The sequence below is a fragment of the Hippopotamus amphibius genome, chromosome 4 (genome assembly GCF_030028045.1).
Source record: "Hippopotamus amphibius kiboko isolate mHipAmp2 chromosome 4, mHipAmp2.hap2, whole genome shotgun sequence".
Taxonomy (NCBI): domain Eukaryota; kingdom Metazoa; phylum Chordata; class Mammalia; order Artiodactyla; family Hippopotamidae; genus Hippopotamus; species Hippopotamus amphibius.
Genome location: NC_080189.1, coordinates 16,378,865 through 16,391,177, shown reverse-complemented (window position 1 = coordinate 16,391,177; position 12,313 = coordinate 16,378,865). Strand labels below are relative to the sequence as shown.

Sequence of the window (12,313 nt, the reverse complement as noted above, 5' to 3'; positions counted from 1 at the left end):
CACACTCCACACTCTCCGCTTGATCTCCCTGGACTATCTTATTAGAGCTATTCGTTTCGCTTCTCCTCCACGAGATTCATAACACACAAATCTATATCTCCAGACCTTTCTCCAGAACTCCAGATCCACGTTTCCAAATGCACTTTAGGTATCTCTCCCGAATGTTCCATGAACACATCAGAACCATCACGTCCAAAACTGTTAGCTTCCCCACCAGACTCATTCTTCCTCCATCAAGGGCAGCACCGTCAACTCAGTCTGCCACATCAGAAACCAGGATGCCTCCCGCATCCCTCTCATGCCCCACGGCCACCAAGTCTCTACATTCAGCTCCTACCCCTTTCTTGCATTCATGTGCTCCTCCTTGCCAGGTTCAAGGCCCTCGCAGTGCCTTGTTCTAATTCATGGATGAAATAGCCAGTCAGCAGATCATCTTTCTGCCATTAATTCTCCCCTCCAATCCATCCTTCATAACCACTAGGGTTTCCTTTCCAAAACACGTTTCTCCCCCTGTGTCTTTTTTGTGAAAAGTCTTAAAAGCTTCCCATACTACTGCCCACAAAGGAATATCCAAATGGTTAACAAGGCATGCAAACCTTGTATGATCTTATCATATTTCCCAACACTCCCACAGAGCATCCTACTCGAAACTACATAAAACTACTTGGGATCCCCAGAATCAACTATGACATTTTATACATTTCTACTCTGTACCTGCTGTTCCCACGGCCTGGAGAACTCCTACTTATACTTCAGGACCCAGTGCAAACATCCCCTTTATTGTGAGAGGCTCTCCAACTCTTCGTCTCCTTCAGATCTGTTATTCCACCCTCTGTGCTCCGGAAATACTTTGAACACAGCTTTAAAGCAAAATGTACACTAGACATTTAATGACATGTGACTTAATGACTTGTTTACATATCTTCCTTCCCACTCTGCTGGGAGAACCACAACGTCAAGAATGTATACCCTGGGACTTCCTTGGTGGTCCAGTGGTTAAGAATCCACATTCCAATGCAGGGGATGCAGGTTCGATCCCTGGTTGGGGAACTAAGATCCCACATGCCACGGGGCAACTAAGCCCATGCACTGCAACTACTGAGCATGTGGGCCACAACTAGAGAGCCCGCAGGCCACAACTATAGAGCCCACGCACTCTGGAGCCCACGCACTCTGGAGCCCACGCAATGAGGAGCCAGCATGCAGCAGCGGAGCATCCCGCATGCCGAAACGAAGAGCCCAACAAAGATCCTGTGCACCGTAACTAAGACCCAACGCAGCCAAAAATAAAATAAATATTTTTAAAAGAAAAAAAAAAAGAATGTATATCCTCCTCTCTAGAACATGCACAGGCTTAGAAAAGCTGTTCATTAAGTTCCTCAAATTGGAGGAAGGACCAGCAATGAGAGATGTTTCCCCAGGATGTACAGACAGGAAGCGAGGGGAAGGAAGGAGTTAATGGCTGAACTTTTCAAATGCTAGGACTGGTAACCTTGGATTTAAATGTCTGTTTAACACAATTGGCCAGTAAGAAAGCATTTTCATCACAAATCTTTGTTTCCTCCAAGTTTTCTAAAAACATCACCCTATCAGTTTGAATCCTGCAGACTCTTTCTCAGCCAAAAGGAATTTCCCTTTAAACAAAAACTATTCAGACATTTCCAAGATATAAAACGTTAAAAAACCAAGATTTTCCACTCAGACGACTAGGAAACTGTTTGTAGATTTTTTTCCCCCAGACTCCTCTTATTTGCCAAGAAGTCTGAAGAGGGTTTTGTACGTGTGTGTGTGTGTGTGTGTGTTTCTGATGTTAAAAAAAAAAAAAAAAATTCCTACCTCTGTGCCTCTCTGTTTTTCCATTCTTTATTTTGTCTGAGTTTTACAGAAGCAAGGTTTTTAAGTCAGAAAATAGAGGCTACAAAATGCAAAACTATACCCGCCAACTAAATCGCCCAAATGAAAAGAGGCAATCAAATGAACTTTGTTGTCGTTGTCTTAAATCACCCATTTTTTAAAGATCAGAGACTTTCAAGGGTAAGAGCATGATACTCAGCACAGAACTTTGGAGTTAAAAGGAACCTCTGGGACCATAATACAAACACTGCATTTTACAGCAGGATAAAGTGAGATGGAGAATGTGAAGTTCACTTGTACTACAATGTGTTTTTCCAAAGAAAAACTCTCTTCCAAGATACTTCTAACAAGAAGCAGGCAAAGAAATCTGAGTGGCTCAGAGTAACCCATCTCAACGCTTAAAAAACTCTTCAGTAATGTCAGTAAAGTTTAGATAAATAAATTACACCAGAATAGAGCAACTTGAAGGCAGGTAATTCAAAATCAGGCAACTGTAACTGAGCTCGACAGCAGCTATACACACCAGAAGGATCGAAGGTATACGATCTGAGAAGTTATGTCTGACTTTTGCCTTGACCTTCCACTCAGTCCTAGAGAAAACTTAGACACACCACCGCAGAACACCAAAAGGGCTTCCCAAGCTGAAGAATAAGTACGAGCCCAGTCAAAACACAGCCTGCATCTGATGGGTGACATTGACTCGACAAACAGCTGTGTCCCAGCAATGACTCGTGCGCCTCTCCTGGGTTTACACTGCAGGAGAGCTGAGTCACGAAACATCCCCTGAGATAACATAGGTGCGGTGATAAGCGGGATCAAAGTGCTCCCAGTTCTTCTCAAAGTAATGCATCAGGAAGATTCAAGGATTACCCGGCCAGAGCCGCTCTACAGTTCATGAGGGCCCAGAAGAATCTTGGGTCATATTCCAAAGATCTCCCAGTTTCCATCCACAGACAACTAATAGATGTAAAGATCTGAGAACCAGCTGTACTGAAGTTGATGGAGAAGCCCAGGAGAGTGTACAGAGAGAACTGAAGACCAAGTACCAAACACTCACATTCAACAGGCGGTCAGTCAGGCAACCAGCAAAGGAGGAAAAACTAAGCCTCCCTTGGCGTCATGGGAGCCAAAGCAAGGGCGAGTTACGAGATGACCGTATGGTCAGTCAATATTGCCAAATATTTCCATGAGGCCTTGCAGGTAAGGAAGGAGAGAAGACTAGTGGATGGAGCAGTTAGAGAGAAGTTCAGGCAGCAGCAGTAGGAACCAGAACATACAGGAGGCAGAAGTAAAAAGTGAGGAAATGGAGGCCATAGCTATTGACTACTTGTCTGAGAAAACCTGGCAGTAAACAAGAGAGAAAAAACCAGCTGAGCAAGGAGGGGCTACAGCATCTGGCAAACATGTGTCCAAGGCAGAGACCTGTGTTTACAGCAGAAGGCAAAAGCTGGGGAGGAGAGGAAATGAAGATGCCTGAGAGAGAATAATTACAGGTCCCTTGTGCTTCCTGAATGATGTCAGACTCCTGAGGTGGGGATACCTCTTCCCCAGAAAGAAGACATTTGACTTAGGGGAGAGGGTGAAAAAGTGTGTACATTAAGAGCTAGGCAGTGACATGTGAAGAAACTGAGACCCAAAGAGGAAAGGTAACTTGCCCAAGGTCACCAGAGAACCAGTGGCCCTGGATTCCAAATCTGCCTGGCTCAAAGGCACACCCTTTCCACAACACTGCCTTCAACTCTACTCTAGTGAAAACTGGGACGGTTACACAACCACCCCCCACCCACCCCTCCCCATCTGGTTCTCAAAACAAAACAAGAAAAGTTACTGACATCATACTACCCAAGTCTGAGCATCTGGTGCTTGGGAGTATAGAAAAGACAGGCACGTCCCCTGCCTTCAAGGAACTTTTGTTCCAGCTGAGAAAATCTCTTTTTCGCTCGAGGCCTCAGATTCTCCATAGATAAAAGGGGCCTTCACCTCCTATGTGCCTTGTAGGTAACCTAGACAATTCCATTCAAGGAAAAAAATAAGGTCACTTGGAACTTCATTTGGAAGAGCTGGAGAGCATGTGGTGAACCGGCAGAAGGGGGAACAGGCTCAAGGTCCACACCAATGGTGGATCTGACCATTTCCTTTCACAGTCCTGACTCTACTGAGGTAGGGAATGTAAACACTACTCCCTCAATCATAGAATCACTGACTTGGGCAATTCAGTCACCCTGCAGCCCTAGGCCATCGATCCTAACAAATGCCCAGCCAAAGCCTAAGACCATTTGCCCCAAGACAGTCCACAGACAGGTCACAGCCAGGCAGGGCTGAGGCCGGCAGTTCAAGCTGCAAACAGGCACACTCTGACCTTATCAGTGCTGGAACAGCCATATGCAACTGGAAAAAGTTTCTTTGAAAAATGGCACTCTGCTTTCTGCCTGCAGAGATGAGATTGTATGGACCTCGAACAGAACAAGTCATTCTTGTCTTGCACAGTGATCGTGATTACAGGCTCAGCCAGTTATCTGCAGCCCTGATATTTGACCCTGACGCAGAGAGTTCAGACAGTGTCGTTAATTCTACATTTCCTGGCTTGTGAGTTGGGACACAGTAGTACGCACTCTATGATAGCCTCTGCATGCACTGCAGAGATATTCCATATTTAAATGTTTTAAAACAGTTTCCACTTGCTAGCCCATCTTTGTGAGAAAAATAGCCATTGGTTAAGTGAACACACCTTTTCGTGAAGGAAAGGTCTGCCAACTCAGACTACTTTACTACTAATGATCATTACGCACCGTCATGTTGGTTGAGCCTCCAATAGTTCCTCCATCCTCACATGACTAATCTAAGCCAATCAGGTAAATCCCTTTCCAGCCATTAGTTTAGAAATGATGATGTGATCTAATCCTTGATAATAAGGCTCAAAGAGAAATCAGCTGGTGGGCTTCTGAAAAAAGTTTCTTCCACCCTAAAAAGGGACCCAGGGAAGACACAACCTCTCTTCTTCCTCTGGATATTGTCATTTTGGATTGAACACCTGAAACTCATATGGGTATGATTTGCCTTCCGGTTGCCTCCAACTTGAAGATGAAACCTGCATGTAGATGGATGGGATCTAGGTCCATGATGACACTGAGGAGCTGCTGAATCAGCCAAACATGCAGCTATACTTTTAGGCCTCTTGCAACATGACAGAATAATTCACTTGTTGTGTAAGCAATCTGAATCCGTTTTCAGTTACTCGCAGCTACAAGCATTGTCATTTAATTCAATTATTAATCTAGATGCAATGCCTCATTTCTTCTGTCGGAGCAACTTCACATCAGCGCTCACAAGGATATTGAGCTCAGGGATGTCTCAAGAAAGAGGGCAAGTACAAAACCCAGTACTGCGCTCTTATCTTTCAGAACTGTGCCCAAGTGCACCTTCCCCCCAACCCATGTTAACAGCATGAGAACAATTTCAAAGACAATAATATAACTGAGTCAAAGATTTTTCACCAAAGCAGTGAAAATTCTTTAGATCATAGCTAAATCAGCAACACATATGCAAGGTCACCTTATGAATAGGGGCCACACGCAGAGAGGTAGCGAGCCCCCCCCCCCCCCCCATTCCGCAAATACTCCTCCCCTACGACCTGGCTATTGCCTTAAGTTCTCCATTCAAAGATTCACCATTTTAACCTGAAGTCATTATTGTTAAATATAAATGCCCACTTAGGGGTCATAGGTTAAGCTTTACCAATACTGAAATTTTTAGTATAAGCTTATCAAATCTTTCCTGAGAGCAAAATTAAAGAGGAGGAGTTGGAAAGACAACATCATTACAGTGAGTACTTGCGGTCCAAGAAGTGAGGGAAACACAAAAGGAGTAAAGGTGAAGAAAGGTGACGTAGGGCCTTGAAGACAAGTTATACCGACTTCACAATTCTGTCTCCTACTGGAACTCATTGCCTTTATTCAATTGGTGAAGGTCAGGTCACCAGAAGTAATGATTTCTCAAGCCATGAGGACCCAGGGTCCTGCTCAGAATCTGGCCAGAGGCCAACAATAGGAGGTGAACATCAAACCAAAAGCTCCCATATCCCACAGGAGCCCGGTCATGTCTCTGGGCTACTGAGAGGAAGGGGAAACCACCAGCCTCTGAGACCAACCATCCACCTTCTGGTAATCACGATGTGGAAGCTGGAAGGCCTTCACATCCACACACCAGGCAGGTAGAACTGAAAAAGGAAAAATGGGGCAGGGCATAACCTTTGAAAAAATGACGTAGCCCAAGCACATGACATAACCTGATTAGAACCAAATGGGTCCAAGATGGCAGACAAGTTGACTTCCACTAGACCTTGAGCCTCATTATATGCTCATTGTAACATATCAGCAAGCTAAATAACACACCCACAGGCACCATGACCAAAAGGATCAAAAAGTGGGCAATGGCCCAATTCCTGGAAATCCCCACCCTTTCCCCAAAATAGCTGGAATACTCTTCCCACTCATTAGCCTATAAATTACCCACCCCTATAGAAACTGACAACCCCATACTCTGGTGCCTTTCTCGCCTTCTGAGATGGCCCACACCCTGTGGAGTGTGTTTCTCTCTAAATAAACCCACTTCTTACCTACCACTTTGTCTCTCACTGAATTCTTCTGCAATGACACATCAAGAACCTGAGCTTCATTAATTCCTTAAATCAGGTGTGTGACCTCAGTTGGAAGACCTTGGATTTGGGCCGGTTTCGAGTCCCAATCTGAGGTGCACGGTTTCAGAACCTTCCCTTAACTCCCCACCTACTACCCTTTGGGCTCAGCCATTTCACTTTAAGAAGCAACTGGATATAAAATTTAAGTAGCATAACCACTAAATAATTCTACAAAGAATTGGATTTACATGAATTTAGCCTTTAAGACAAGCAGAACTAAATGAAGAGGTTGGAATTAAAAGATGCACACTACTATACGTAAAATATATAACCAACAAAGACCTACTTATAGTACAGGAAACTATACTTAATATTTTGTAATAACCTATAATGGAAAAGAATCTGAAAAAGAAAAATATATATGTATATATATAAATGAATCACTGTGCTGTACATCTGAAACTTACATGACATTGTAAATCAACTATACCTAAAATAAAATAAAATAAAATAAAATACCAAGCAGAACCTCTGTCATTGTCATTGCAAAGACTTGGTAGTTCCTATTGTATACTTTAAAAAAATAATCATTGCAAAAATTGATAAAATCCCTGTTTTCCAGATTGCTAAACTGAGCTATAAGAAAGTCACCAAGAGCACGAAGTTTATCATACACAAACTCACTGTTAATCTTCCATCCTCAAAGTGCTTTTCCAGCAAGCACTCCTGCTTCCTCTTTTCATTACCCAAGGCCCCCACCAACTCTGGTGGTACTGAGTAAGCACCAGAACCCCCTCTCTCCCCAAGGAAACACAGGCTAAAATTACCTCTAGTCCAGTTTTACGTGGTGCATTTAAGTTGTCATTTTTCGTTCCCTAAATACTTACAGGAAGTAAAAATTTGAAGAGTACAAAAGGGATAGTGTGTAAATAACTCCCTCCCTCTCCCTCCATCTCTTGACCTCCAGTCCCTCAAGCCCCCTTATCAGAAAAACATCGGTTATGTTTCCCCGAGCATCTGCCCAGATACAGTTGATGCATATAATAACATACATAGATAAGATTTATAGACTGTTTTGCTCTTTAAATTGCAAAATCCCAAAGTAAATTCCCAGAAATGTAATTTGCACAGAGTCTGATAGGAAACACAACATGAATGTTAGAAACGTCCAACATCCTGGCACGTTTAGGGGAAGGAACAAGGTGTCTTGCAATGATTTGAAACCATAATATACACACGCCTCATTTTTATATCTGCTATCTTTTCTGAAACCACTTTTAGCCTGTATCCACTCTAGAAGCAATAGCTTTCCTAAATGTACTACTCACTGATTTAAAATTATATCTCATCATCTGTATGGGAACTATTTTTTAAGCTTCAAGAGGAAGCCCAAAGTGCTAATAATTCAGGATCTAATGAGCAAGTCCAAATTCGCTATATCTATGTGCTTCATTATTTTATAGACTTTGAACCTGTCCGGTCCAAGCCTTTGTCCTTCTGGACCAAGAAGTCTTCTTCTTAACTAACCAAATGAGAAGAACATTGCTCCCGATGGCTCACAGAAGGCGCTTGGGAGATGTGACAATCCCAGCCTCTAGCAACTTCTGTGTTTTTAAAATCAGTTAAATGACAGTTTTGTTAAAACAGGGCATTAGCAATCATGCGTGTGGTAGCTAAATCCCTATTTAGAGCAAAGAGAGTGATCACGCTGGGAAGGGTTGGTGGCAGAACTGACACCTCGGTTAAATATTAGCTGCCTTCAGACTCAGCAATTTCTAACTCCTCATCCTCTGACTCAGTTCCTTTTAAGTCTGGATCCTTCATGCATATAGCAGGCAAGAACTTGGGCTTTGGAGGCAGGCAGACTTGAGTTTAAATGACCTTTTACCAAGTCCCTTAAACTCATTAAGCCTCGGTTTTCTTATCTTTAAATCAACTCCTTCATTGGATCATTGAGTTTTTTTTTTTTTTTTTTTTTGCACGCTGCTGGACATGTGGCATCTTAGCCACATGTATCCCCAACCAGGGATCAAACGTGTGCCCCCTGCAGTGGAAGTGCAGAGTCTTAACCACTAGACCACCAGGGAAGTCCCATTGAGATGTCATTTTTGTAAAGCACTGAGTACAACACCTTTCATCAGGACCAGTTACCTGATCTATGGCACCTGCTACAAAATGCAAATGTGGGGCCCCTCGTTCAAAAACTATTAAGGATTTCAGGATGGTGACAGGCAGAGCATCAAAGTGCAGGGCCCTGTGGGACTGTACAGGTGGCAGGCCCAGGAAGCCAGCCCTCCCTTTCAGATAACAAATATTCAGCACATGGTAGCTATACTATCTTACCAATTTCCCAATGTACATCTGCGCCTTACCCTCTCTGCAGGCTCTCCACTCCCTATGTGATGCGTAATCTACTCAACTTGAAAAGTTTCACTGGGCCATTCCAAAAACAGGCACTCTGCCTCAGAAATAACCTGCATTTTTACAAGGAAGAAACTGACCAAAATGGGGGGACCTAAAACAGAAGGTGATGTTACCATAAGCTCACGCCAGATGCACTCCCACCTTAGGGCCTTTGCTCCATCTTTTCATCCTGCTGAGATACCTTCTCCCCTCCCTCAAGCCTCTGTTCACATTCATTTTCTATGGGAGGCTTATTCTGATCACTCAATGCACTATTATATTTTGCCCTTCCTCCATCCTGTTTTCTTTAGCCCCCTCACCTTGCTCTAATTTTATCGTTTCCATAGCACTTATATTGTCTGGCATACTATATCACTTACTTCTTTATTATGTTTATTGTTCACTGTTTACCTTTCCCTGCACACACACACACACACACACACACACACACACACACACAGTCACACACTCAAGCAAGCTTCTCAAGGTCAAGAATTTTGACGTTTTTTGGTTCACCAATGTATCCCAACTGCTTAGGACAGGGTTTTGCACACAGAAGCTATTCAATAAGCATCCACCAAAAGCACATAAATCTTTGAGCGAATGCATCATCAGGCCATCCTTTTTCCACTTGCAGATCAGGCCATTTCGCGTTATGGACAAATGGCAATAATAACCAGCTCTGCAATGGGATACCCAGCAGAGTTCAAGAAACAGATGGGAAAGTTATCTATTTTCAAATCTCTGCAAAACTCCCCTTAGTTTAGAAGGAATATAATCCAGTCATCTGTACTACTAAATTCAATACGTCTTTCAACACTAATTCATATACCGTTTGTGGGCCATGACTTGCAGCAATGACGAGTGGCATTTTATACGAGTGAGCTGCCCAGAAGAGAGATATGTTCCTAAGTGGCAGACACAAAAGTAATTTTTTAAGAAATCAATTAGAAGAAAAATAATCACCCATCACTGCTTCATCACAATGACATAAAAAAACTAAGCCCTTACTACCCAAAGGAACGTAAGGTCGCTACCCCTGAAACTGCATAAAGATGTCAGATGCAGTCCAAGCTGTTCCTTCCATCTGAGGTTAATGTCACAGTCACAGGGAGCATCTCAAACCCTGGCCTGAGATCTCACAAACGCAAGTCAGGAGGCCCGAGAAAGGGAATGTGGACCCTGTGCATATTCATCCCACCAGCTGAAAGACAACCCAAAACATTACAGCTGCCAGATGAGACATTTTCACAGTACTCCTGAGAACAAAAGAGAAGAGCTGCCCCTCCCAAATGGTTAAAATGCTGCCCTGTCAGGAGAAACATCTGGAGATACTATCAGAAGATATTTGAGGGCCAACGTGCTCTGAGTTCTGTCCCAGCGACAGGAAGCACTTCTGGGCCCCCAATCCAAATGCAGCCCACGTGGTCTCCTCAGGACAGGCTCAGTGAGCAAAGCACAGAAGATCACACCACACATCTGGCTTTTGACCCAGCATGAACTACCACTCCCTCTCAGCCCCACACTCGGTGTATTTTCAACAAGCCATTCTCAGCCACCACAAATGCCTTGGTGGGAATCACAGGGAGGCCCTCATCCCTTTTCCCAAAATAACGTCAGCCAGAGGCAAAGGCCAAAGAGGTGGAGCCTGCAGGCCATTTTGCAAAAGTTTCAAATATCCTGGCACTGACCCCATTAAAAGAATATGAAGGGGAAACAGCCAAGCCTCTCATTTTCCCATTAGTTTCTCTCTCTCTCTCAAAACAAACTCTGCATTTGTAAAAAGAAACAAAGAGATCTCACAATAAAGTCATATTACTCGTGTTGGCTGTTGGAAACAAAATTTCATTCTGCAAATTTAATATCAAAAACTTGAAACCGAAAACTTTACAAGAAATGTGTGTGCTCTGTGACAGTTTAATGCCCAAAGGGATCTCCGGGACAGAAGACTAAACAAGGAACTGGTAAGCTGTCCCACCTTCTCCAAAGCCTTTCTGAAATACGCACTGCCTCAGACTTTCCATGCTCCTTTGCTGATCTTTCCTCTGAAGACGGAGGAAGCAGATTTCTTGGCTGCTTAAAGGAGCCAAATAAAGCAAGTCTTCCTCCTACTAGGAAGGGCCTTTTTTCAAAACAAACACACACGTATACTTCTTAAAACTCAAACAAGAAAGTAAAGGGAGAGAGAGAACATGACAGCGAAGGAAAGAAAACGCTACTTTATTTTGTCCAGTTTTTTAAAAAACCTTCGCACAAAAATTAGCAGCAAAGTAAATATAAGCAGATTATCAAAACATCTACCCCTTCTCCTGCTTTACGGCGCAATAGGAAATGATACAGCAGATGTGAAAAGCCCTTGGGAGAAAAGATTATAAGTTGCTAAAGGCATACAAAGCGTCGTTACCATTATCAAAAGTTTAAAAGGGCCAGCGGCCCCCCTTCACTGCTCAGCTAGAAAAACCACACCTCTCCCCAGATCTCTCCATTCTGGGCATGATCTTCCCAAATTCTTCCTTCCCGGTCCCCTGCCCCGAGCTGTTCCTTTGATGACACTCCCCCGTCTCCGGCCACCCCTTCCCCGCCCCGCCGAGTCCTCACCGTGTGATACATGAGAGCCTCGGTATCCCCGGGCTCTGACAGCTCGCTCAGCTTGCGGTCCCACTGCAGGACGCTCTGCTCCCCGCTCTCCAGCACCTCCATCGTGGGCCGAGGCGCGCTGGGCCGAGGACGCTGAGCGCAGGAGAGGCGCGGGCAGGGCGGCCTCGGAGGGCGAGGTCCGCCTCCGCGCGAGTGTGTGCGCGAGTGTGTGCGTGCGTGTGTGTGCGTGTAGCTTATGCACTTAGGAAGGAACACCTTCGCTCCCCTGCCCGAGAGACACTTGCCACGGGCTCCGGTCCAGCGTCCTCCGAGATCTGAGGATCCCCGGAGGAGACAGACTGTCTAGAGATCAGACCAGAGGCTGAGGACAATAAAGCACGGTGTGCATCCAAAATAAAGGCAGGAGATCAGCTCTCATCCCCCAAAAAGCCCTCCTTGCTAAATCCACTTTCCACTACCGCTCCAGACACAAACTTTGAGACTCCCCAGGGCTCCTCAGCTCTGCTCCGGGACACAGCTACGACTCCACCTCCCTCCAGGCCGGGGGCCAATCGGTTGCTCACGTCTCCCGCCCTACCCAATCAGAAGTCTTGCTCTCCGCCCAAAGGCGGGGCAGCGGGAAGTCTCCGCCCAGGCCTTGGAATGTGGGCGGGCAGCGCTTTGACATCACCCGGGAACTACTCCGGCTTCAGTGCCGCGGGTCGCCGCGGCCTGCGGCGGCAGACAAATGAAGTGCTTGGGTCCAGGAGCGACGGACTGGGGGCGCAGCCAATGAGAAAGGAGCACCTGGGAGGGACAGCCAATCAAATAGCGACAAGAATA

The 12,313-nt window shown here is 44.9% G+C and overlaps 1 protein-coding gene across 1 annotated transcript in view; it reads right to left on the bottom strand.

Annotated features, from left to right (window-relative positions):
• Positions 1-11,998, bottom strand: part of CREB3L2 (cAMP responsive element binding protein 3 like 2) — a 111,883-nt gene extending 99,885 nt beyond the window's left edge. Inside the window, exon 1 of the mRNA XM_057733076.1 lies at positions 11,492-11,998. Within this exon, the coding sequence (XP_057589059.1) occupies positions 11,492-11,593 (102 nt within the window). The 5' untranslated portion in view covers positions 11,594-11,998. The remainder of the gene's footprint in view (positions 1-11,491) is intronic.
• Between the last annotated feature and the right edge of the window lie 315 nt (positions 11,999-12,313).